Genomic DNA, 27345 nt, shown 5'->3' on the forward strand with positions numbered 1-27345 from the left:
CCCGAGCGTAGCGAGGCTATTACAGTTTACAAGGTTTCCTAAGGTGTCCTAAAGCTATAAGGTAAGTATTACAGCTCTAATGTAAGAGTCAATTTACTGCAGTTACAGGGGAAGGAGGCAACCACTCAAGTAGAAACAAAGAGCCCTATGGCTGACCAATATGGTGACCTGCTTAATTACAAAGCACTGTAAGTGAAAGCTTAACAAATGCTTTTTGTGTCTAACCTACTCTGTTTAAATGTTGAGAGAAACTGATTGCAGTCCTGTAGACACCGTTTTGTAGGGAACTGTAGAGTTCAACTAGGAAAAGAGAAAAGCAGAAATTCTAGGGTAAGCATGAAGACAACAACAGGCAGTTATTATATAATAATGCATTCAGAAAGGTTTGGTGGGGGGGGTAAAGTAGCATAATTCAGAATGAACTAAGATTTATAGCTAAGAAACCTAAGCAAGAGAGCAATGCAGTAAATAAACACTTGCCAGATTTTAAAGATATACCAGAAAAACTAAATCAATTATTCACAATTGTACAACTAGAAAATTGCCAGTAAAAGCACTTCAGGTATAGCTAGCCCAAGTTATTCAAGTCATAAAAGCACTTCTTCAATGTGTTTGTGCAATTTAAACATTAATAAACACATGCAGCAAGGAGGAGCTCTGATTATACACTTTCTCTAGGTACAGGTTCAGTTTAAACACAAATATTACCACAGAAATTCAGTAAAGTCACTAGCTACTTATAGAGCCTCTGAAAAACAAAATAGAGCAGTCTGTGCAGAATCAGAATTTAGCAGCATGTAATTCAGTTACACAAAAAACAGTAAAAGATCCATACAATGAAGAAACTTACACAAAATCACACCAGGTCAGCCAAGGGGGGAAGAGAGAGGGAAATCCTAAGCACCTAGATTTGAAAATGATGCCTGTACTAAATTTTAGCAGTTTAACCTGTTTGAGGAAAGAGGGGGGTGGGGGGAAAGAGAAGGCAGTGAGAGTGGTTACGGTTAATACCCTGATTGACTCAAGACACCACACCAGAGATAAGTTGAAATCTGCACTCAGCACTGTGTTATTTGCACTCAGTACTTTAATGTTACTTGCACTCAGCACTGTAATTTCACTTATGTTTAGCAGGAAAGACAGACCAACAGTATACAATTTTGGGAATTTTTACAAGGGTTGCCTGTTCAAATGTCAGGCTATTGCAGTTTACAAGGTTTCCTAAGGTGTCCTAAAGCTATAAGGTAAGTATTACAGCTCTAATGTAAGAGTCAATTTACTGCAGTTACAGGGGAAGGAGGCAACCACTCAAGTAGAAACAAAGAGCCCTATGGTTATATAGATAACAGATAGTTATATTTTAACTTCTAGGTCCCCCAATACACCCTCATTAAATTCCAGTCCCCAAGTATAATTGATATTCCCTGCTCCTCAAATTTTTTTAAGCTCCAAACTTAAATACACAATCCACCGCCTCCTTTGCCAGTAACCCCTTGCTACCTCAAATCTACCATTATTATCTTTTTTCCTCAATTATGTACTATATATATATATATATATATATATATATATATATGTGTGTGTGTGTATATATATATATATATATATATATATATATATATATATATATATATATATATATATGTGCGTATATATATATATATATATATATATATATATATATATATATATATATATATAGGATCTCCTCTGACAATTAGCGTGATTACTCCCCTTTTTCTTTGTCCCTGATATTCTGCCAAATATCCATCCTGAAATCCTTTTTGTCAAATTCACATTCTCATTTGTTTCCAAATGTGTCTTCTGCAGCATTGTTACTTGCACTCTACATTTCTTAATGTAATTCAGTAATCTTTCCTTTCTGTCTGGACTTTTAAGGCCATTTACACTCCAAGATAATATGGATAACTTAACCATTATGATAAAATGCTGTTGTTTCACTTATTATACATAACTATTTTTATTGTCTATTCCCAACTTTTGTCTTGCATGCATACACTAATGTTTGGCAGGTTGTTTGTTCTCATCTCCATTTGAACCTATGTCACATTTTCAAGACTTTTTGCTTTAATAAACACTCTTAAACAGAAAAACTAAATTTCTTTTTAGAACACCTCCATTTCCTATTAACTTAGAACAAACACACAACTATAAACATTTTTGACAAATGGAAGTTCAACACTCCAGACAGAAAAAAAATGCCCCAAATTGAAAGCTTCACCCACAGGCATTACTTAATCTAAAATTAAGGTTATCCATTCTAAAGTGCATGTTTCCATTGAATAATCTTGAAAAAATCTTGTTGGCATGTGGGATCAGAGTGATTGTGCTGTAATTTCTGTAGTCAGTCGGGTTACCCTTCTTTAAGACTGATGTATACATACAGTGGCTATAAAAAGTTTAGATACCCCTGTTAAAATGCCAGGTTCTTGTGATATAAAAAATGACCCCACAATAAATAATTTCAAAACTTTTCCCATCTTTAATGTGGCCTATAACCTGTGCAATCCAATTGAAGAACAAGCAGATCTGTTAGGGGGAAAATATAAAAAAAAAATGTACAATACGCTGATTACATAAGTGTGCTCGCCCTTAAACTAATACATTTTTGAAGCACCTTTTGATTTAATTACAGCATTCAGTCTTTTTGGGTACACACCTGCCATTAATTAAAGAGACTTTGATTAACGCCAGATAAAGTTCAGCTGTCCTAGTAGGATTTTTCTGACATTTACTCAGTTGCCTGCTACAGCAAAAGCCATGGTTCACAGAGAGCTTACAAAGCATCAACGAGATCTCATTGTTGAAAGATATCAGTCAGGAGAAGAGTACAAAAAAATTCCATGGCATTGGATACACCATGGAACACAGTGAAGATAGTCATCAAAAAGTGTAGGAAATATGGGACAACAGTGACGTTGCAAAGAACTGTACGTTCCTCCAAAATTGATGAAAAGACAAGATGAAAACTGGTCAGGGAGGCTGCCAAGAGACCTACAGCAATAGTGAAGGAGCTGCAGGAATTTCTGCCAAGTATTGGTTGTGTGTTACATGTAACAATCTCCTGTATTCTCCATATGTCTGGGCTATGAGGTAGGGTTGCAAGACGGAAGCCTTTTCTTACACAGAAAAACATCCAGGCCCAGCTAAAATTTGCAAAACAATACATCAAGTCTCCCAAAAGCATGTGGGCAAATATGTTTTGGTCTCATGAGACCACGGCTGAACTTTTTGGCCCCAATTCCAAAAGGTACATTTGGCGCAAAAACAGCACTTCGCATCACCAAAAGAACACCGTCCTCACAGTTAAGCATGGTGGTGGCAGTATCATGCTTTGGGGTTGCTTTTCTTCAGCTGGAACTGGGGCTTTAGTCAAGGTGGAGGGCATTATGAACAGTTTCAAGTACCAGTCACCTTTGGCCCAAAACCTTCAGACGTGTGCTAGAAAGCTGAAGATGAAGAGGAATTTCAGCTTTCAACATGACAATGACCCCAAGCATACATCCACATCAAGAATAGAATGGCTTCACCAGAAGAAAATTAAGTTTTGGAATGGCCCAGCCAGAACCCAGACCTAAATCCAATAGAAAATCTGTGGGGTGACCTGAAGAGGTTTGTGCAGAAGAGATGCCCTTGCAACCTGACAGATTTGGAGTGCTTTTGCAAGAAAGAGTATTGCCAAGTCAAGATGTGCCATGCTGATAGACTCCTACCCAAGAAGACTGAATACTGTAATTAAATCAAAAGGTGCTTCAACAAAGTATTAGTTTAAGGGTGTGCACACTTATGCAACCAGCTTATTGTATGTTTTTTTTTATTTTCCCCTAACAGATTTGTTTGTTTTTAAATTGAATTGTACATGTTATAGGTCATATTAAAGGTGGGAAAGTTTTGAAATTATTTATTGTGGTCTCATTTTTTTATATCACAAAAACCTGGCATTTTAGCAGGGATGTGTAAACTTTTTATATCCAATGCAGATGTTTCCCACTTAGGGAAGATGCATTTTTCCACTAAGTATTAAACAGCTGCATTCAGATACTTTATAGCTTAATAGATATGGCATGGATGCCTGGTCCATTGTTGGGTGATAACATTTTTACTGCTTCTAATTCTTTCATCATATCACTGTTCCAGTATTCTTGACTTAAAAGGATCCCCTGCCGAAGGTAGTCCGACATCCAGCCAGTATACCAAAGCCTTTGGTTGTTATAGGGATGTCGTACATTACACACATTCTCCCTGCTCACGGCATAGGGCATAAAGGTGACCTACAAACATCCATACCTCAGAATGCCATCTTCATTCTTTGGTCTAAACACCTTTTTTATCGGCTGGTTGTCTAGCCCTTTCAGATAAGTGCCCAGTTTTTTTTTCTCTTATCTTCTTTTTTTTTTTAATTGTTGAAAGGATTACACATCATCCAGAAAGGGGAAATGCCAGTGTAGGCGACATATTCCCCATAAGGATGTCAGGCGCAGTGTTTATTTTGCTTAGGAGCTTCTCCTGACAATATGTCTTCAATTTGTCAGGCTTTTGTCCCTATAACTTTGCATAGGCATCTTTTCCACCTCTCTACCTAAAAAAAAAAAAAAAATATTATATTGCTGGCTCAGGGTACAGTGGTGGAATGGGTCAGTCGTCCAGAAAGAAGACCAATAAAGTTTGGTTAGATTTTTCTTTTGTACCACCCCCACTGGACATCTGTCTTGAGGCTAGTGAAAGCCCAGAGAATTGCCTGGTTCTACAGTCAGATTTCAGTGCCATGACCATTTTCGAGGTCAACATGGATCCAGTTTCTCACACGTCCTTGGAGGCTCTGCAGACATCCATTTCAGATGTTCAGGGGGAACTGCAGCTGATTATGTCCAAAAGGCCTAGGGATGTTCCTCAGTGTCTGGTTGGGGGGGGTCCTGCTATGTTGACTGAGTGTAGGTAAGGGTCCAAACCTCCTAAAATATTTAGAGCTGACATACCTTTGAAAAAGAAGCAGAAGAGTAAGCATATTTCCCCTGCCCCTAAGGATCCTCAGCATGAATGGCAGGATTTCACACAGGGATTATTTAATGCTCTTAGGGTTTTGAAGCCTCCTCAGGGAGTCTGTTTCTGCTTCCTCTTGGTCTTACACTCCCCAAAGAGGCCTAGGGAACAGGATTCCTTTGATCAGGATGTGGATTTTGATTGTGTCTTTGGCCTATTCCTCCCAGATTCCCTCTTCCCTGGATTATTATTCTGAGGAAGAGGATTCTATCAGTCCAGATTCTCCTTTTGAGGAGATTTTCTTTGGGGATACTGGAGTTTTTTAAATGAGATTGTACCTAGGTTTCTGATGTCCAAAAGAGGTAATATGAACTCCTTCATGTGCAGTCTCCTAAGCCCTCTCCTGTTCCTCTTGTTCTTGCTGGACCCCTTTTCTCCAACTTCTCATCCCCCAGCTGCTAAGAAGCCTCATAGGTTTTATAAGGTGCCTGATGGTAAATTTCTTTACAAGTGTCCTTCTGCTGACCACTTCTAAACTGCTTCCTTCTGACATGGACACTAGAGTCATGGAAATTTGGTTAAAAAGGTGTATGCTACAGCTTCCCTAGCCTTTCAGGCTGTGAATTGCCAGATCCATACGACCAGGTATGTTTTGGCCCTTCATTCCCAGACTTTTCAGGTTGTTTGACTTTCCAGACTCAGAAGGGAAGGCTTTGGCCCTCTCTTTGTTTGTTTCTTCTTCTCAGGTGGCCCACCATTCAGTTATGATGCTGCCGATTCCTCTTGTAGAGCTGCTGCCTTTGGCTTTTTCCTTCGGTGTTATTCCTGGCTTCGCCTTTAAGTTCTTGTCTGATGATATAAAAGCTGAGTTGATGGATGCTGCTCTTGACAATAAGAATCTCTTTGGTTTTGCAGATGCTGACCTTTAAGTCTCTTCAAGAGAAGGGCAGGCCAAGGCCATGCAGGTCATGAAACACATTTTTGTTTCCTCTGTTCCCAATTTTCAGTGGAATTATCCTTCCAAGCCTGCCTTTGTCCATAGACGGTCTCACCCTCCTCCCAACGGTAAGAAGGGTTGTAGGAGGGCTCCACTGGCTAAATCTGCTCAGACTCCTGCTACTCAGAAGCCTCCTTTTCCAGACAAGCCAAATTCTATTTTCTTCCTTCCATTCTCAATATGATTCCTTTGTCCCTCCTGTCTTTCCCTGTCCCCCTCTACAATTGGTTAAGGATTACTCAGGACTCTTGGGTTCTATCCATCATTTGTCAGGGGTATTTTATCATGGGGAAATCCCTTCCGCTTTTTTTGGGCATTCCTCAACCTCCTCAGGAATAACTGCCCTTTTTTCAGATATGTTCCAGAGTCTTTTGTCTCAGGCCACTATCTAAGCAGTCTCTGCTTCTCAAAAAGGGAAGGGATTCAAGGATGTTTTTGGTCCCCAGGAAAGAAGGCACCTGGAGACCCATCCTCTATCTTTCCCACCTCATCACCTTTATGAAAGTTCCTTCGTTTTGGATGTTCTCTCTAGACCCTGTTTCCTCTCCACCTTTCTCAGGCTTTCCCGGTTTCTCTGGATCTCAACGCTGCCCAACTTCACATCCCTAGTCATCCCCTTTTCTGGAAGTGTTTGCATTTATCTGTTTCTTCCTTGTGTTTTCAGTTCTGTGCTTTGCCCTTTGACCTCTGTACTACCCCAAGGATCTTCCATCAAATGCCTCATTCCTTGTGATTGCTTTCTGCAGGATGAGGAGTCGTCACATTTTTCCCTACCTGGATGACCTGATCATTCAGGCCTCCTGTCAGGGAACTTTCCTTCAGCACCTTCATTTTACTATTTGCCTTCTGCAAAGCCTGGGGTATGCTATAAATTTTCAAAACTCCTTCCTGACTCCTTCTCAGGATCATGTTTTCCTTGGTTGCAGGCTCCAGACCATCCCTATGCTGGCATCTCTGCCACCTCCCAAGACTCTGCTTCTCATTGCTTATTTTCAGTCCCTTCTCCCTCTGGTCTAGGTTTCAGCTAGGGAGTATCTCAGGGCCCTGGGTTACATGGCATCCACTTTCCCTAAGCTTTCTCTGGCCAGGTTGCACATGAGGAAGTTTCAGTGGTTCCTGAAGTCTGTCTGGCTTCAACATTCTCAACCTGTGGATTTTCTAGTTCCTCTTCTCCCATGCCTGAAGCTAGAGCTTCACTGGTGGATTCATCAGCTGTCTGTCAACCCTCTTCCTTTTCAGCCCCCAGTCCTGTCTCGAACTGTTTTTGGATGCTTCAAACATGGGATGGGAATATATCTTTGGCCCTCTGAAGGTTCAGGGTCTTTGGTCAGTCCGTCAGAGAGCAGTTCATATCAAACTCAAGGAGATGAGAGCGATCCCTGCTTTTCAGCCCTTCCATTCCCTGTTTCTCCCAGGTCCTCTCTGGGTCTTTACAGGCAATACCACAGCGATATAGTACATCAACAAACAAGGGGGGACAAAGTATCTCTTATGCAGGCTAGCTCTTCAGGATTGGGATCTAGCTGTCGAGCAACAGGTCACACTCCAGGCGGTTTACATTCCTTCGGAACAGAACACAGTGGCAGACTGAGCAGGTCCATAACACAAGATTCACAAGTGGATGCTTAGCAGAGATTTTATTTTTATTTTTTATTTTACATTTGTTGACTGGGATAGTCTGACTGGATGCATGTCCATTTTCAGCGGAGGCCCAGGGAGAAAAGCTCCAAGGGTAAGCAGATACAGCATTACATAATACCAGCATTACATATTACAAACAGATATGTTTCTGAACATTGTCCACCAGTGGGATATTCCTCAAGTGGATCTTTTTGCCTCCTGTCTGAACAGACAGCTTCCTCTTTTTCGCACCAGAGTTCCAAGTCCTGTGGCATGGAAGGTGGACACCCTCTCTTCCTCTTGAAAGGGGATGTTTCTTTATACCTTCATGACCCTTCCCCTCATACTGAGGGTTCTGTTCAAGATAGAGCAGAACTCTTCCAAAATATTGTTGGTGACTCCCTTTTGACCCAGGCAGTACTGCTTCCCTCCTGTTCTGCAGCTAGCCAAAGAGAATCACCTTCTCACACAAGACAAGGGGTCTTTCATCTATCCTCACTTGTACACTCTTCAACTGACACTGTGGGTGATAGGGTTCTGATCCCTTTTAGGCACCTTTTTTCTGAGGATGTGCTCCAGATTCTGCAGGAGGCCAGAAAACCCACTACCAGGAAATCTTTTTTGTCCAAATGGAAAAGATTTTCTGTCTGGTGCCTTGCTCATAACCAGGACCCTTTTTCTGTGGAGGTTTCTCTGGTCCTTTATTTGTGTGAATATGCTAGGTTGGCTTATTCTTCAGTTAAAGCTCATCCTTCAGCAGTTTCTGCTTGTCTGCCTTTGATCCCACTATTGGGCTCCAGGTTTGAGGTCAAACAGTTTCTGAAAGGCATTCTTCGTATTAGGCCTCCCAGGAAGCCTGTTCATCTTTCTTGGGACCTTAATTTTGTTCTTGAGAAACTGACTCAGGCTCTTTTTGAGCCTACAGTTTCTGCTTCCTTGAAACATTGTTCTTGGAAAAACTGTCCTCCTTTTGGCCCTTACCTCAGCTAGAACGGTGTCCGAGCTTCAGTCCCCTTATGGCTGTTCCTCCCTTCTGTTTTTTTCCATAGGGACAGGGTGTCTCTTATTACTACTCCTTTTATGCCCAAGGTGGTTAATGAGTTGTCTCGTAATCAGTCTATTCATTTGCTTACCTTTTTTCCTTTCTCTCCAGTCTGCCAGTGAGAATGTTCTTCACACCTTGGATTTGCATAGACAGCTCAGGTATTTTATGAATGACCTTGGTCTTATCCAGTTTTGTTTCTTTTCATCTCTTAGTTTGGCTGTTTCTAAACAGACCACTTCCTCTTGGATTTCTAAGGCCATTTCCTTTTTTTTTTTTTTTTTTTGTTTTCATGGGAAAAAAACGTAGTCTCTGTAAAGCCTCATTCTACCAGGGCTGTGGCTTCCTCTGGTGCTTTTTTTCAAGGGCTTGGATGCTTCTTCCACTCTTGAAGCTGCTACTTGGTCCTGTGTCAATACCTACAGTAAGCATAAATTGGTTGTTTTTTTCCTGGGCAAGGGCTGGCTTTGCCTGAGCTATCCTGCATGGTTTTCTGGAAGGTTCTTCTGGGTCTTCCTCCTTCTAATTCTCCTGTTGAGCTTTTGTACTCTTCCTTAAGTAAAGAATACTGCAACAGTGATATGGAAGGACATAATACAGTTGTGTAAAATCTTACCATAAAAGTAGATGTCCTTCTCTTCACTGCTGCAGTATTCACTCCCTCCCCCTCCCTCATTCTCTTCTCTGTTTTTCCCTTTCTGGATGCACATATTCCTCTGTTTTCCTTGGACTGTTGTTCCTGCTGGGACTTTTCAGTTCTGAGGTATGGATGTCTGTATGTCACCTTTATGCCCTGTGCCATGAAGGAAGCATATGTGTGCGACATACAGTGTCCCTATAACAACCTAAGGCTTTGGTATACTAGCTGGATGTTGGGCTACCCTTGGCAGTTGATCCCTTTAGTAGTGATGAATACTGCAACAGTGAAGAAAAGGACATATACTTTCATGATAAGATTTTACACAGCTTTACTTTCTTGTTTGTAAGCAGAAGGCTGATACAGTTGTTGACCCCATTTAATGTACACCATAACGGCTTGATGCATCTTTCAATATAGATCCATGAACGTTTTTCAATATTCCAATTCAGTGATGAAATTTTCATTTTACCTGTCATAGTTTTAGATTTTTTTTGCACACTCCCAGAATCTTTCTTGGTTCCACTGCTAACATCCATTTGGGCCATTTGCACCAGGGGCATGCATGCCAGACATTCCCAGGCTAGGTGAAAGCTATATGACCATTCATTATTGCCTTTCCCTTCCTTGGTGAGACTCGTGGTAGGGAGTGGACAAGCTTGCTGGTCCTTGGATGCAACCTACCCTGTCACCCTTGGGAGCACCCCTACCCTAAGTGCTTCCTCGGAACACCCTATTGCTGTTCTTCACCAACAGCATGACAGAGCAGGATTAGCTTGCTCAAACTCCACTGGGTAGTATCTAGTGTTCCCACTAGATATCAACCTTGTGCCAAGTCAGAGCTACCCCCAATGGGTGATGAGAATGGTCATTTCCCCCCACCAGCTGCTGCAGGTACCCAAGCTGCTCTCAAATGTGGATTACCTGTAACATAGTAAGGACTATCCTATGCCACGGAGCTGGACTAGGATGCCTGATCTTAGTTATCCTATGCCATGGAGCTGGACTAGGAAGGTGATCTTAGTTATGCTGTGCCATGGAGCTGGACTGGCTGATCTTAATCTTCTGGTACTTTCTGATTTGTCTCCTTGCACACATCATTTTGCTTTTCTTTTTTCTGAACTTGTGGAACATTTCAAGTATTGATTATGTTCCACAATTGCCTCTGTCCATTGGCTTTTAGGTTTTCTGCATTTCTGAACACTATTCTAAGTCTCAACAGTCAACCATTTTGCATGTTTTTGTTTTGTTTTTCACTTTATGCAAGAATTTTCACTTTTTGAAATGCAGCTTTTGTAATGTCTGCCTGTAAGTTTTTTTGTACCCTGCCATTGACATCTAATGCAGGGTATAGTTTTGCACAGGGTTTTTGAACTCGTCTGGTATATGTTTCAAGATCATACTTAGGTAAGTAACTGAGTGACTTACAGTTTTTCAGCTTTGGCTTGATTTTGAATACTAGTAGCTGATGACCTATATCACAGGTAGCCCTAGGTTTTGTTTTTATTGATGGTAGTGAGTTTTTTTTTAACCTCCACCAACTTTGACTGCTGTACAGTCTATTGGGCGATGTCATGTGTACAGACACCGCTGATGTTATTGAAAGATATTTGAAGTGAACAGGTTGCTTGAGTTGGAGAATTCTATGAGGCATTCTCTCTCTCTCCCTGTCTCTCTCCATGTTTTACGAAGCCCAAACTTTCAAGCCATTAGTCCTAAACTTTTAAATTCCAGTCAGCCTTGAAATTCAGCATATCGTGTTTACATATTCTGTCAGTTTGTTTGTTCTTGATTGTAAAACTGATTAGCTTTGTCCTTTTCTGACTGTTTTTGGCACGTATAAGTGACTATACAGGTACGTTGTCCCAGGATGACTATCAAACATTCACTTACTTGCATTGTATTTTATTGCATTTCTTGCAAGCTTCTTAATTACAAGTGTGACACCATTTCTATTTTGTCTTTAATTTTAGAAACCATATACCATGTAATCATCAAATTCAGAGTGCCTAATTCTAGTCCTTTTCAGGTAGTTCACTGACACCCAGCAGAAAAAGTTGCATGCATTACATTTTTGTTTTTGAATAGAACTGGCATTCTGTGGTTATTATTTCATATATTCCATATCCCAATATGTATGTCATTGCAGCTTTGAGCCTTCATTTGAGTTGCTCAATCCTCAACAGTTATATATCTGGAAGGTTCTGATTGGACTGCTTCATGTACACTATCTTTAACTGAAAATTATTCTTGTCTATTTTAGCAGTTTTGTTGAGTGCCATCCAACTTAAGGAGTTCATCTTCGATTACTGTATTGGAGTATGTTTTAATGACATCTCTATGTAGAGTTTTCATGATCAGATAAGGAAGTAGATGAACAGGCCTTTTTCCATGCAGATAACATTAATATTGTGCCACAAAAATATGATTCTGTACCCTTTTGTGCTATATCCCCAAAGTGCTGCTGGCTAGTGAGGATTGTCTGTCTTAGTGTGACACCTCAGCTGTGACATGTCGAGCTGGAAAGACCTGGTCATTAGTTAACATACTGATGGCGTAGCTCTGTCAGTCATGCATAGGAGTTATTGTGGTATGACTAGCCACTAATAAAACAAGGATCATGACTGAAAAGTGTTCATTTGGATCAGTTCACCTACCAGGTTAACAAAGAAATAAATTATAGTAAGTGCTGTAAGCTCTCTCTGCTCCAGTTTATGCTTTCATTCCAGTTATTTGGAAAAGGCCATGTTTGTCAGCATAAAGCTGGAATTTTGTTATACATGGAATGGCATACAAGACGGTAGTATAAAGAAAGTTATACATACTACTAAAATTTCTGTTCATAAAGACTTACAGTTTACTTTGTATCTTCTGTTCTCCCCTTTCAGAATAATTGCAGCATTGAGTCCAGAAGAAAGGGGGCTTTTCCGGGAGCGCATCCGATTCCTGGACAAAAAGATCCAGCCAGGCTTAACAAAGCTACTTTGGTCCTCCAAAGGTGCTTCCAGTTATTTCATCAATGAGTGCCGCTTGCATGCCAGCAAGGTAAGGCTGTATTCTGCTGTTGTCATTAATTTAGCCAGTGATATCTAATGTCAGATGCTGATTTACCACTTGGGGGATTGTTAACATGATGTAGTATGTTCAAATAAACCATGTACCAAGATACTTTACAGCATTCACTCAGTAGCTGAAGCAGCTTGATGATTGCAGGTTAACACAGGGATTGAAAGATCTGAATGTGAGCTTGAGGAAAATAGGTAGACACTGAATTTTTTTGAGTACATGCCTTGACTTCATGCACGTTTTTCATTTGCTAATATTTTATTTTTATTTATTTTATTTGTATTTTACATTTGTTAAACGGGATAGTCAGACTGGATACATGTCCATTTTCAGTGGAGGCCCGGGGAGAAAAGCTCCGCATTGCAAATAATTGACACTAAAGGATGTGGTTACATAGAAATCTAAACATTTAACAAATCACTAACAGTTTATAGTCATGGTTCCATTTAAATGAAGCAAACGTGGGTTTATGGTATTCATATACAGAGATAACATTATATAATTTTGAAGTGTGTAAAAAAGAAAGAAGCATATTTCAAGGTTGAATGTAAGGATGATAGTTAAGATAAAAGGTGGTTAGCTAAGAAGGAAAGTTATTGTGAATAGAACGTAGAGGGGAAGAAGAGCATAGGCTCAGAATGGGTAGTAAACAAGATATCTTCCTGATAATAGAATTCTAATGTTTGTGGATAAGTGAATGTTGTCTGGGTGGGGAATGGTTATTAATGGGTATTTCACCTCTGCGAGCTATTTTTATCTTACCTTTTAGGGATATTTTGAATTGGGGCAAGGAGGATGTAGTGATTAGTTCAGCAGGAAGTAGGTTCCGTTTTTTTCCAGCAGAGTTGGAGAATAATGATTCTCCAGCTGAGTTGTTGGCATTGGTAGATTGTACTAGCATTCTGTTGGATGAGCGGAGGGATGCTAGGTTGCTGTAGGGGGTAATAATAGTCAAAATGGGAGTACTGGTAGGTAGGTAGAGGGTTTTATGAATAACTATGAGTTGGTTATAATCGAGCTGATTGGGTAGTTCTGGTCAACCTAATTTGTGAAGATTTTAACAGTGGTGGGTTCTATAGGCTGAGTCTGTGGCAAATCTAGCTATATTGTTATAGCAGCTAATGATTTTGTTAAGGTTTGATTTACTTAGATTTGTAAGGATGGGTGAGGCGTAGAGAAGGGTTGACAGAAGATGTGTCCGAGCTATGGCAGTTTTGGCAGATGGGGTTAAGAATTGTTTAATCCTATACAAGGAGCCTATTTTTTTTTAACTGTTTTTATGGTTTTTGTCTATATGGGCATCATACTTCAGATTATTATCAATGATTATTCCAAGAAGTTTAGTGCAAAGTTCAGGGGAGATTATGGTGCCATTGTTAGATGAGATTGTAATTATTGGTAATGTTAACTTATGGGTGGGAGAGAAAAGAAGTTTGGTTTTGTTTGGGTTAAGCAGGAGACGACGATTATTCAGCCAGTTCTCTACTTTGTTGAAGGTGTTTTGGGATAGGGATTTTACTTCTGCGGGAGTGGAGGCAGAGCAGATAAGTGTGGAGTCATCTGCATACTGAATACAAGTTGCATCTGGGATAACTTTGGGTAGGTCATTAATGAAAATAGAGAAAAGGAGGGGACCTAATATAGAACCTTGGAGTACTCCAAGGTTGACAGGTAGAAGGGGGGATAGATTGTCTTTCCATAGAACAGCTTGTTGTCTGCCATGCAGGTAAGAGTGGAACCAGTTGATTACTGGGTTGTTTAAGGAAAGTGATTTTAGAGAGTCTAGGAGTAGGTGGTGAATCACCATGTCAAATGCTTTTGATAGATCGAGAAAGAGGGCAGAGGAGAGCTTATTCTGATTACGGTTGTGATTTCTTATGTGAGAAAAGGAGAGAGGGGCAGTAGTTGTACTAAGTGCGGATCTAAATCTGTGCTGGGTTGGTGCTAGGAGAGTATTGAGAGTATTCTGAGTAAGGTGAGTTAGAATTTGCTTATGTATGCATTTCTCCATTATTTTGGCTAAGGGAGATAGTTATAGGTCTGTAGTTAGAGAGTTCTGTGGAGTTTCCCCCTTTATGAAGTGGAATAATGTGAGAGATTTTCCAGATGGAGGGGATGTAGGATTCGTGGATAGTACAATTGATTAGGATGGAGATAGGGTATGCTATTTCATTAGCGGCCTTTTGCAGAAACTCTGCAGGAAGTAGGTCTGCTGCCAGATTTTTAAATAAGAATCTGATGTCCTCTTCATTCCTGCTCGCAATAGGGTCTTGGATCAGGCTTGGCCACATTCTCCAGACTTGGATCCAACTCTTGACCTCATCCTTCTTACCCATAATGCACTACACCCACCTAAGCACCTCAGATCACGTTTGCAGCTTCAGCATCCAGATGCGATTCTTGTGCTGTCAAGCTGTGGTTGCTAATTGAATTGCCAAGTACAAATTATTTTCTTTTGTCCTTTCGTTTCCTGTTCTCGTTGGCTCTGTAAGTGACATCCTCTTCCCTGTTAATTTAATTGTAAGTGCGTGTATTTGTATGTAATTGTGGTTCTTTATAGTTAGGCACTTCTAATTTTTAACTTTAAAATTTTCTCTGTTTAAAAAAAAAAAAAAGGTAGTTATAGCTAGTAGTTTTCGCACATTACTGTAGTGTTCATTTTTTTGAGGGCCGGCATTTGGACTAGTTCTCTGGTGGAGTCATGTCTGATAAACCCTCCCTGGGGGTTCAAATGTTGCACTTCTTGTGGGCATAAGATCCCCAGTCAAGATGTCCACAAGGAGTGTGTATATTGTTTAGATGATGATCACTTGAAAGCTGTTGTGAAGTCTGTGCATCATTCAGTCCGTGAGTGCTCACTGATAGGTGTAATAAGATAACTTTAAGGGGTCTTCTTCCATCTTCATCTTTGACTCATGAGGCTCAGGCCCCCTCTGTGGCTTCCTCCTCTTCTACTAAAGAAGCAAAAGAGGTCTCTCCCTGCATCTCTGAGAGACCCTCTGGAACTGAAGTCCAAAACTAAGAAAATTTTGGATCTAACCCCCTTGGATCCGTAGAAAATGCCTTCCCTGTCAGATCCACAGGCCTCTTCTGAATCAAGGGGAAGTAATAACGTTGTCACCTCCTTCTTCATTGGCTGTGGTTTCAGATTCCACTGCTTTGGATCTGAGAGCTCGGAGCAAGTCTCCAAGCCATTTTGTAAAGTCCATACACTCCCAACCTCCCTAGTCAGCTTCTTCCGGATCCTCTAGAAGCTGGTCCATGGCAGACATGGACATGATGATGAGAAGATTCCTCTAGGCCCAGATTCAGATGGGGGTGGTGTTGGCTCTGTCCCTTATTAGATCCATGAGCTACCCAGGCCATACCATCAGGATGACTCCCCAGATCTGACCCTTGGCTTCGGAGTTGCAGGTTTCAGGACTCCCGAGTATGTCGGGTTAGGTGCTGGGGAAGACTCTTTCCTCATCGCATATGGTTCCTCTGATCATCCCTGTTCCTTTCCCCTTGGAGCAGAGTAGAACTTGGATCCGAGGTGTCGGTGCCAGGTCTGGAGGAGTGGAATCGGCTCCATCCTTGTCAGAGCTGTCCCTTCCCTTTGGCACTTCAGCCCTCAACAGTTCAGGTCCAATTCCCTCTGGAGGTCAGGGATCTGGTGCGAATCCTAGTCACCTGCCCTTCGTTGCTTCAGCTTCGGGGAGATGGAAAGGACATTTTCAGGTCTGCCAGCCTTTCAAGTAGTGGAGAGGGTTTTCTCCTGAGGTAGAGAACTGTCACCTCATGTCGCGCAACCCACCCTTGTACCCCCCTTTGGGTCGGGGCCTTGAGCCTGTTCATTCTGTCCTGAGTCAACCCGTCCAGAGCAGTCTCCTGGACCTCCCTACCCAGGAGGGATATTCTTCTTCCAATACTTCCCCTGAGTACACTGCTGAGGAAGTCCCCTGGAGGAAGACTTGCAAAAGGAGGCACATTGACTGCCCAGTGAAGTCATTAACTGAAGACTTTGATGAGGGAGAAGGATTCCCCAAATCCCCCCTGATGTCTTCTTCAGAGACATTCTGGAAATCCTGAAGCAGAAAGGTGGATGGTCTGTCCAACTTACTTCTTCTGAGGAGTCTGTGTTCGTGGAGGCTTTTGAGGCAAGCCCATCTGCATCCCGGGTGACCCCCCCCCCCAGCAGATGAGAACCAGATATCAAGCCCATTCCCAAGCTCCCTGATAGTTTTCTGGTTCCACCAGCTGATTGCATTGGATAAAGGGCCCCATAGTTGATGCTATTGTATTGGCGGTGGCCACTAAAAAAGAACTGACATAGGAGATTGCCATTGTCCATCTGCCTAATAAGGAATCTAGAGCGCTGGACAGGATTGGAAAGCATATTTATGCCTCAGCCACTTTTGTGCTGTGGTTAAATTACCTAGCTCACTTTACCTGGCTTTAGAGAGATCTGATCAAGGAGCTTTCAGCCTCTCTCTCTGAGTCCATGCCTACAGAAGAGCTTAAGAAACTTTCTACCAAGCTGGCCACTCTGTCCATTGCCAGTTCCTTGATGAGGCTAATCTCCAATAGAGCAGAAGGTACTACACGAGCTACTGGTTCAGCACTATCCCTAAGGAGGCATACCTGGATGAAGCTTATGTGATTTTTGAGGCACCCTTTAAGGTGTCCTTTGTTAATGCCCTTTTTGATGGTTCTTCACTTTTTGGGCTGTCTGGTAGAGATACTCTCACCCACAGTGAAAAGGATAGGAAGACCCTTTCTGTTGCAGGAATCAAATTTTCTATGCTTCAGAGGTCCTTTTCCAGAAACCATCATGGAGGCAAGAAAATATGGTTCTATAAATCCCAAGGGGCTTTTCGAGACCTGCATGGAGTACCCTCCTCTAGAAGCAGTGGAGGTCAGTGTGTAATGGTAGGCTTTGCTCTAGACACAGAGGGGCTGCGGAAAACCAGGGCTTCAAAGACACCTTCTCCAACAAGCCCTATCAGCACTCCTGAAGTGCTACCCGACTGTCCATCTCTGGAGGCAGTCGGGGGTCGACTTTGTTTGCACTCAGAAGTTTGGATGCACTTGACACAAAATCCCTGGGTGCTAAGTGTCATATCCAGGGGCTACTACATTCGCATTTTCCTCCCCCATCCAAAAACCAACAAGAAACTCCCTGACATGCCACCCAGTCAGAGGGAGCAGGTAGCACAGGAAGTTCAAAAACTGCTGCAAAGAAGAGTTATCCAAGAGGTTCCGATCAAGTAGAGGATTTGGAACCTACTCCCGCTTCTTTTTGGTGCTGAAAAAGACAGGGGACCCAAGACCCATACTTGGATCTAAACAAATTGAATCTTTATGTAAAGAAGTCAAAGTTCTGAATGGTTATGGTCTAGTCCATTCTGCCACTATTGCGCAAGGACGATTGGATATGCTGAAGAGATCTCAAGGATGCGTACTATCACATCAAAATAGACATGCATTCCAGGAGATACCTATGCTTTCAGCTGGGAGCCAATCACTTTCAGTTCAGAGTACTGGCCTTTGGGGTCACCACAACCCCCTGGGTATTCACCAAATGCATGGCAGTCATAGCAGCTCACATGAGACTCAAAGGATTCTGGGTGTTTCCATACTTATATGATTGCTTCCTTACCGCTGCCATAAGGCATCAGCTTATCCAAGCCAGAAATGATGTAATTCAACTCTCACATTCCCTGGGCATCACTATAAATCTAAACAAATCCAGTCTGACTCCTGTGCAGAACCTAGAATTCATATTAACACAGTTGAACATGGATCAAATATCTTCTCTTTCCTTACACTGCATAACAGTGAGGAATCAAGGCCAGGAATTATCCCACCAGTGCCCCCCTGCACGGCTAGTCTTACAAGTCCTAAGATCCATGTTAGCAGCAATTTTGTTAGTTCCTCTAACAAGGTTTTTCATGAGAATTCTTCAGTGGACATTAGCAGTACAATGGTCCATTCTGTACTAACCACTATTTTTTTTCCATCAACTTGACACCGATCTGCAAATGTCACATCCATTGGTATATTCAGTCGGACAGTCTCCTTTTAAGCAGACTCTTCTCAACTCCCCCTCTAATAGCCACAGTGACCATGAACATTTCCCAGTTGAGGTGGGGGCAATACAACGGGAAGATGGTCCAAAGCATGTGGTCCCCCCTGGAGACCAGGTTTGTATATCAGTGTTCTCAAGATGGGAGCAGTTCTACTAATGTTGCAAGCCTTTCAGGACAACACTCCTTTTGGAGACTATTGCAGTTCACAACAACAACATGTCTGTAGTCTAGTACATTAACAAGCAATGAGGAATCCGTTCTTACCCTTTGTGCAGGGAGGCCATAAGGGTGTGGGAATGGGCGATATCTTCAGACCGCCTTCTGGTTGCAGCACATATTCCAGGGAAAACCAGTGAGCTGGTGGACAGACTCAGCAGATCTGTCCTGATTCTGCATGAGTGGTCCCTCAGTCAGTCAGTGGCAAACATGATCTTCAACCGCTGGGGCCAGCCTTGCAACCTTTTTGCCTCTCCCCTAAACAACATATGCAGCAAATTCTTTGCTCTGACTCTCTCCAGGGGAGACCCAGAGTGGCAGTCTGGTGCATGATTGGCCCCCGGGTCTCCTGTATCCTTATTCCCCTATTCTGCTTATCCCAAAGTTTCTTCAGAATGCAAGCAGGCTGTAGAGCTTGGTCATCCTCATTGCCCCCTTTTGGCCTCAACAGGTATGGGTTCCCCTTCCTCTGGTCTCATCTGAAATATCCTCCGTGGGTACTGGAGCCAAGACAGGACCTCCTCTCTCACCCATCAGGAATGCAGCACCCAAATCTTCACGCCATTAGGTTGACCACATGGTTTCTCTACTTCCAACCATCCTGGTCTGTAACATAATCCTACCCTTGCAAAAGGTTTCAACTAAGAACGTTTGCAACAGTAAGTAGAAAAGGTTCGCTGTTTGGGCTACAAATAGAAATATTTATCCTTTCTCAGAACCAGTCTCAGATATTTTGCTTTTTCTTTGTACCCTGTTTAAGGAAGGACCTAGCTTCTCTACCATTAAGCTTCAGTTAGCTGCAATTTCTAATCTTTTCATACTACTACCAATCTCATTCCTTGTCTACCTGTAGATTATGCAAAGCATTTATGAAAGGTATTTTCATGGTGAGACCTCCCACTAAGGACCCCTTCCCACTTTAGGACCTCACTGTCATGCTGCAGAGTTTCACTCAAAGACCCTTCGAGCCAGCAGTTAGTTGTGACATGAAGTTTTTGTCATGGAAGACAAACCTTTTAGTAACTATTACTTCAGCAAAGAGAATTTCTGAACTACAGGCATTGTCTTCCAAACTTCCTTACATAATATTTCATAAGGATAGGGTTTCTCTACATACCAATCCCTCCTTTATACCTAAAGTAGCCATGGAAAACAATATCAGTCAGTCCATTCACTTGCCAGTATTCTTTTCAAATTTGTCTAACAAAGGAGAGTATATTGTACATCTTCTTGATGTTCATAGACAACTATGTTTCTGTCTGCACAGAACTAGGCAGCACAGGAAGTCAGTTGTCATAGTTTGTAGCTTTCTCTGCTAACAAACTAGGCTAGTTGGTCTCTAAGATCACATTAGCAAAATGGATTACTGATTGTATCTCCATTTATTCATAAAAGGGCCTAGCACTGCCCCAGTCTCCTAGACCACATTCTACCAGAGCTATGGCTATTTCTTCCATCTTCTCATCTAGAACTTCCGTTGACGATATTTACACAGCAGCTACATGGTCCAACAATCACACCTTTGTTGCACACTATAAATTAGATATCATCTCAAGGAGCAGAGCTTTCTTTGGCTCGATGGTGCTCTGGCATATCCTTCCATGAGGACCACCCTTGAATCATGTAACTGGGGACTCCGACCCTATTGTGAGGAGGAATGAAAAGGACATCAGATTAGAAAGTTATGTCTTACCATAACTTGGCATCTGTGTTGCCCATCTTCATTCCTCCTCACTTCCCCACACAGCCATCCCCCTGCCTCATTTTTCTAGAAGATTATGAAAGATGACTGGGAAACTTGGGTCCCACATATGAGCCTCATCTCCTTTTTATATATCCTGTCCTGGTTATGGATGTATGGGAATCAGCAAACTTGATCTGAGGTGCTTAGGTGGGTGTAGTGGATTATGGGTAAGAGGGAGGAGCTCAAGTGTCTGATCCAAGTCTAGAGAATGTGGCTGAGCCAGATCCGAGACCCTATTGTGAGGAGGAATGAAGATGGAGAATACAGATGCCAAGTTATGGTAAGACATAACTCTAATTTACAATCTGGACTTGCAGTGTTGAAAGTGGTGCAGTATTGAAGTGTAAACTACCCTTCTCTGAGTTAGTCTACTTTGTATCTTCAGATACACACATAGTTGGGGACATCTTCAGGTACACACATAATTGGGGACAGCATTGTAACTACTGAGTTCATGTCTTTCATAGTTCACTGTGGCAATACTATGCTACCCATTTATAGAGCTTCTCTAATCTCTGCAAGGATTTCTGGTTGAGAATCCCTTTCATAGTCTTTCCTTTACATTTAGTCTTTCATTAAATGAGGTTAGCTGCTAAGACATCATAGCTCACCAAATGTACTAGGTTATCCATCCTATCTATTCCACGCCTGCTGTGTGGGAAGGATTTGTTAACTGAGAAGACCATAACTTAGCTGAAGTACTTTTTTTGCTTTTTTTCACTGGGGTGGTGACACTGTTTAACCTTGTGTGGGAATAGTTGCTACTATCTTATTCTTATTTGACAGAAGTGCTTTTTAAAGAAGGTGTTTGCTACTTTGTGGAGTACTTTCTTTCCTTTGAGTATGTACTTAAATGATAGCGAGAGTCAGAGCTTGTTGATTTGTTCATGTTTGGAATGCTTCATGCACTCAAGTGGTGTCATGTCTTCAGTCTTTTATGGTGTACAGAACACATCCACTTTATAGAGTGTTACAGTAAGTGTTTTTTGTTTAGTTCTCATCTTCACATTCATGACTATTAACTGTGCACAGTTTCCCACAGTTCCATTATTGATAACCCACTTATAAAGTGTGCGTGTGACAGACTTTTCTGACTGCCTACAGTTTTCTTAGATGATTTGCTAACTAATTTTCTTTTCTTTCAATATAACAGCTCTTTGAAGGTAATTATACAGCAATTGAGCCCATGCATGTGGGGGCATACTTCTTGGTTGATTTTTAAGGCTTAGGGAACAAGTCTGAATGCTGAACATGTGTGCTTTATCCTGCCCTTTATTGTCCAATGTAGGTGCAGCTGATTGTAGATGAGTATAAGGCAGCAAACCTGATGATCGCTCGTAGTGCCAAACAGATCAGTGAGCTTCTTCTGGTGCTTATTGATGGCAAACGGGTTTATAGAGACCTGGAGTTCGAAGGAGACCAGCTGGCACACAGGGAAAACATCCAGCAGAAACTGATACAAGTCCATGAAGAAATTGTTGGAATTATGAAACGCACATTTGAAGTGTTCAGAAATGATGGACCTGAGGTTGGTTCTGGGTGCTCTGTCATTGTAAAGGCTTCAGAAAAATAATATTTTATAGTCATGTCTTTTACTTTGTCTAAATTGAACTTGTAACATTTTCCAAATCATATTTATCAGAGGAGGATCTCCATTTTGAAACTTCTTCACAATTTTTGGTTCTTCCACGGTATTATTTTTTCTGAAACTTATTACCATCACTAATATCCAAAACAGACTACCTTAAATTCTAACAGTGTAATATCTAAATATAAATGTGTGTCCTCTTACTACTGTTTAACAGTTTGGACAGCATATGATCAAGATGTAAATAAAAACCTAGTTTGGCTAGCAATAGTACAACTAAACTGTAGGTTTATGCCATTTAAAAAAGTACCCAACTTATAACCATCCACAATGCGTTCTAATCCACAACCAAAAAAGCATCATTATTTAAGAATTGAAAGTGCTATGTGTGACTAATTGCTGAGATTTTACACATTTTTTGGCAATCTCCTTATACAATCCCATTATGGAATACACTACAGTAAAAATTAAAAATGCAAATATTCACATGGGACATTGAGTGAAAATTTGCTATTTTACATATCCCCCAACTAATATAAAACAGAAAAATTAAGACTTTTGATAATTGTTTTCATGTTTATAATGTTAGATAATGTGTTAACTAATGCTTTAGCAAAACATATATTTAGTGAAGGTACAGAACATAGATTTAAGTTCAGGATTTTACAAGTTATCTGTATGCATGAAAATGGGGGAGATATGAATAAAACAGGACTGTGTGAATATAAATGGATAATTTTTTTTCGAGCAGACCATTTTCCTGGACTGAATACAATTGTCAGTAACAAACTTATTCGGAAAGATAAACATGATGTTATATAAATGCTTTAGTAAGTTAGGATATGGAAGAACTAAGCTAACACTGCAATGAATTTTTGTATGGGCACTTTAAAGTATTTTAATGAGTTAATTGATTGATCTGAAGTAGTTTACTTCAATTGGTCTTCAACCTGTGGGATACGGATCCGTATCGGATCCGAGCCGGCAACTTTACTAACATCAGCTCCGAGCTCCAAACTCCTCCTCTTACCCATAATACACCTCCACTGCCTCCCATCCCCAGATCTCATTTGCCGTGATTTGCTTCATATCATTTATTCTGAGCTCCAACTAGCAGTGGGTTTTAAAACTTTCTGTGAGTAGTTAAATTTTCTATTTTCTTCAGAGTAGTGTTAGTATAGGTCCCCTTTCTCCTCCCCCCGCTTGGTGCATTGAGTGTTATTGGTTTTAGGTAGTTAGAGTAGTTTGTGTTTTTGTGGTATAGGTAGTAGCTTCCCCTCCCCCTCAGTGTTCTCTGTAGCGAGTGTGGTGAGTGGGGCTGTGTGTGTGTGTGTGTGTGTGTGTGTGTTTTTATTATTTAGAAAAATCTTGCCTGTTCTTTTTTCTAAGGCTATCTTTCTTTATTTAAGATGGCTGAAAATCTTGTTTTCAAGTGCTGCACCAAGTGTGGCCATAAGCTCTCCCCAGCAGATGGCCACACTGTGTGTTGTGCTTGGGTGTGGCCCACCTGAGCGTGGAGTGTAGTATTTGTGCGGGCTTCAGCCCTCGTGCCCTAAAGGATAGGAAGGCCAAGTTGGCCCTCAAATGTCTTTGTCCTCCTTCCGACTCTCTTTCCTTGTCTTCGGCTTCAGTCACAGTGGCTGCTGTGGCCGCCTCTCCCTCCTCTCTTCATCTGGCTTCTCCTCCATTACAGGCTGGGACTCAACCTCTTGTACCAAAGCCTGTGGTAGTGGAGCAGAAGAGAGGTAGAGAAAGTCGAAGACAAGGGAAAAGAGGAAGAGGTCCCCAAACCTTGCTTCTCCAAGTAAAACTCCACAGACCCGTGACTCCCCTCGGCTCTGATCTCTGAGGTTCTCCTCATAGCCGGAGGAGATACATCCAGCCTCTTGGGTCTCGGTGCCCGGACCCACCAGGTTGGAGTCCATGACCTTGTCATGGTCAACCTGCTCCTTGTCGGATATGGATCTGGATAAGATGATGAGGCGCTTTATTCCTTACACAGATCCAGATGGTGGTCTTACCAGCCCCCCTCCCTCTGGAGGGGGGGAGCTTACTTCCTTTTTTTCAACCCATTTCTCCTTCTCCGATCCGACCTTCGGCTTCAGAGTACTCATATCTGAGGCTGGCTTTGGTCAGGGGTTTGGCACCTACGGTACCTGCTTCCTCGATGCTGACAGCGCCAGCGGGGAGGTTGGTCTGCCCCCAAACCTTCTTCTGAGTCTGTGTTCCTGGAGGCTTCCAGCATGGGCCCTTCTACTTCATGGGTGTCCCCTCCCTCAGATCCTTTGGTGGATTTGGTCACCTCACAGGCATGGAAGGAACTGGACACCATGGAGCCTATCCCAAAGTGACCCGATAAAATCCTGAGCCCACCCATTGATAGGCCATCTTGGAATAAGGGCTCCCCCATGGATGCCATGGTGGTAGCAGCAGCCACTAAGAAGGAACTTGCCAAGGGGAATTCCTTGGTCCACCCTCCTGACCAAGAGTCATGGATGATGGACCGCCTAGGGAAGCGGGTGTACGCTTCAGCTACCTTTTTGATCAGGGTGCTGAATTTCTTGGCCCATGTCACTAGACTCCAACGCGACCTAGTAAAGGAGCTGGAGGAGTCTTCCCCCCAAGTCCATGTCGCAGGAGGACAAGACTTCGTTCTCCGTGAGGATGGCCACTTTAAAAGTGGTATCTAACACTTCCATGTGACTCCTCTCCCATGCTACGGAAGGAGCGGATAGGGCAGCTGGGTCCGGCGTGTCCATGAGGTGTAACGCTTGGCTCAGGTTATGTCAGTTTTCCGAACCCTTCAAGGCGTCGTTTGCCAGTGCCCCTTATGACAGCTGTACACTCTTCGGTAAGACCATCAAGGAGACATTAGTCCAGAGTGAGAAGGATGGGATTCACTTCTCTAACCCTCAAAGGTCCTTTTTTCGGAACCAGAGAGGGCAAAAGAAGATGTGGTTCCGGAATTCTCAGTATTCCCAGCACACTCAGGGATCTTCTTCCCCCAGAGGCAGAGGGGGACAGAATGGACACTGGCCCAGAGGTAGAGGAGGTCTGTGGAACTTTGGGTCTAAAGAATCTTTCTCAGGCAGACTCTGGCAGCAACCCTGAGGGGTTGCCCGACTGCTCTACTCTGGAGGCAGTCAGGGACAATTGTCCTTGCACCCAGTGGCATGGGAGTCCATAACAACTAACCGCTGGGTTGTTCAAATAACCAGAGGATACTCTGTCCCCTTTGTGGGTTCCCCCATGTCTCCCATTCACCTCCTGGACATACCACCCACTCAAAGAGAGGCAGCAGCACAGGAAATTTCCAAGCTGCTAGTAAAACGAGCCATCAAAACTGTCCTCCCAGATCAGTCCAGATCGGGCTTCTACTCAAGGTTCTTTTTGGTGCCAAAGAAAATGGGGGACTTAAGGCCCATTTTGGGCCCCTCTACCCTGAACCTGTCAGTTGCCAAAGAGAAGTTCCGGTCACGTTACAGTCCATCATGCCGTACCTGCAAGAGAGCGACTGGATGTGCTCAATACACCTCCAGGATGCTTACTGTCACACAAAAATGCTCAAAAGCTCCAGGAGGTTCCTCCATTTCCGGCTAGGAGTCTAGCATTACTAATTTCGAGCCCTACCCTTTGGACTCACCATAGCCCCCAGGGTGTTTACCAAAGTGATGGTGGTCATTGCTGCTCACCTGAGGCTTCAGGGGATTCAGGTCTATCGTACCTGGATGACTGGCTTCTCACTGCTCCCACCAGGCATCTACTTTCTCAAACCAGGCGTTATTTCCTGACACTAGCCCTGCATTTGGGGATCACAATCAACACATCCAAATCTCTCCTAGATCCTATACAGGTGATAGACTACATTGGTGCCTGGATAGATACTCTTCAGTGCAAAATATTTCTGGCCTTGGAGAGCATTCAAAACCTGAGGATGCATGTCTCCCTGATCTACTGTTCTCATCTTCCAATGGCAGAATCAGTGTTGAGGGCCCTAGGCTCTATGGTGGTGACCATAACTCTTCTCCTGCGTACCCGGTTACAAATGAGATGGACTCTAGCGGTTCAGTGGTCCCTGTTGGAACTACCATTGACTTATCCTATTCAACTCAATCGAGTGTGTCGGTCATCCCTCATATGGTAGATGAGCTCTCCGGACATTTTGGACGGACGACCCTTTGTTCCAGCCCTGGCCCAAACCACAGTGACGACGGATGCCTCCCAACTCGGGTGGGGTGCATTGTTCGGGCAGGACAGTCCAAGGCCTGTGGTTCCCTCTAGAGACCAGCTTGCATATAAATATCCTTCTAGTGTTGTAGGACCTTCATGCCTTTCTTCCTCTGGAGACGATTGCTATTTAAGTCAGACAACATGTCAGTGGTCTGGTATATCAACAAACAGGGAGGGACCAGATCTTACCCCCTTTGTCATGAGACCATGAGAGAGTGGGAATGGGTGATCTCCACCAGTCACTTTCTCATCGCAATGCACATTTCAGGGCGCTCTAACATTCTAGTGGACAGGCTAAGTCAGACCATTCTGATGCCTTATGAGTGGTCTCTGAATTTGTCAGTAGCGGAACAGATCTTCAGCGAGTGGGGTCAGCCTTGCTGTGATCTCATCGCATCTCCTTCCAACATGAAGTGCAGCAAGTTTTTCGCTCTGACCACCCTGCCAGGGAGTCCCTCAGAGACTCTCTAGTTCATGCTTGGCCTCCCAGTCTTTTGTATGCTTACCCACCAGTACCTCTCATTCCGAGGTTTCTGCAGAAAGCTTGTCGACTGGGGAGCAAAGTGAATCTCATTGCCCCATTCTGGCCTCGCCAGGTATGGTTTCCCTTCCTTTGGTCTCACCTTCTGGCTCAACCTTGGATCCTAGATCCCATTCAGGATTTAATTTCACACCCTTTGGGGGTGCCTCATCTGAGTCTGGACAGCCTGAAGCTCAAGGCTTGGCTGCTGCAGCTCCCGTGATTGCTAGGATTCCCGGACTGTCCTCTTCAGATCTATTTTGGTAGCTGCCCATAAGTCTTCGACCAGGAAGGTTTATTGCAGCAAGTGGAAACATTTTTCCTTTCTGGGCCTCTCAAAGGAGTTTAGACCCTTTCACGGCTCCTATTTCTGCCATTCTTGATTTTCTAGCTGATATTTTCCAGCATGGAGCTAATTCTTCTACTATCAAAGTTCAGCTGGCTGCCATTTCTCATTTTCATGTGGGCGAGAATTCTGCCCCCTTAGCCTCTTCCAGACTGTGTAATGCCTTTATAAAAGGCACCTTTTTGTTACGCCCCCTGGTCAAAGATCCTGTTCCCCCTTGGTACCTTTTTGTGGTTCTTCAAGCTTTGGTTGCTCCGCCTTTCGAGC

General features: G+C 42.8%; 1 protein-coding gene across 1 annotated transcript in view; it reads left to right on the forward strand.

The window, feature by feature from the left end:
• DNAH2 (dynein axonemal heavy chain 2) overlaps positions 1-27345 on the forward strand; it is a 6636854-nt gene that overhangs the window by 1208780 nt on the left and 5400729 nt on the right. The window contains exons 16-17 of the mRNA XM_044077324.1: positions 12186-12342; positions 21683-21922. Of these exons, the coding sequence (XP_043933259.1) occupies positions 12186-12342; positions 21683-21922 (397 nt within the window). The remainder of the gene's footprint in view (positions 1-12185; positions 12343-21682; positions 21923-27345) is intronic.

Source organism: Protopterus annectens, chromosome 7.part0 (genome assembly GCF_019279795.1).
Source record: "Protopterus annectens isolate FY-2018-M chromosome 7.part0, PAN1.0, whole genome shotgun sequence".
Taxonomy (NCBI): domain Eukaryota; kingdom Metazoa; phylum Chordata; order Ceratodontiformes; family Protopteridae; genus Protopterus; species Protopterus annectens.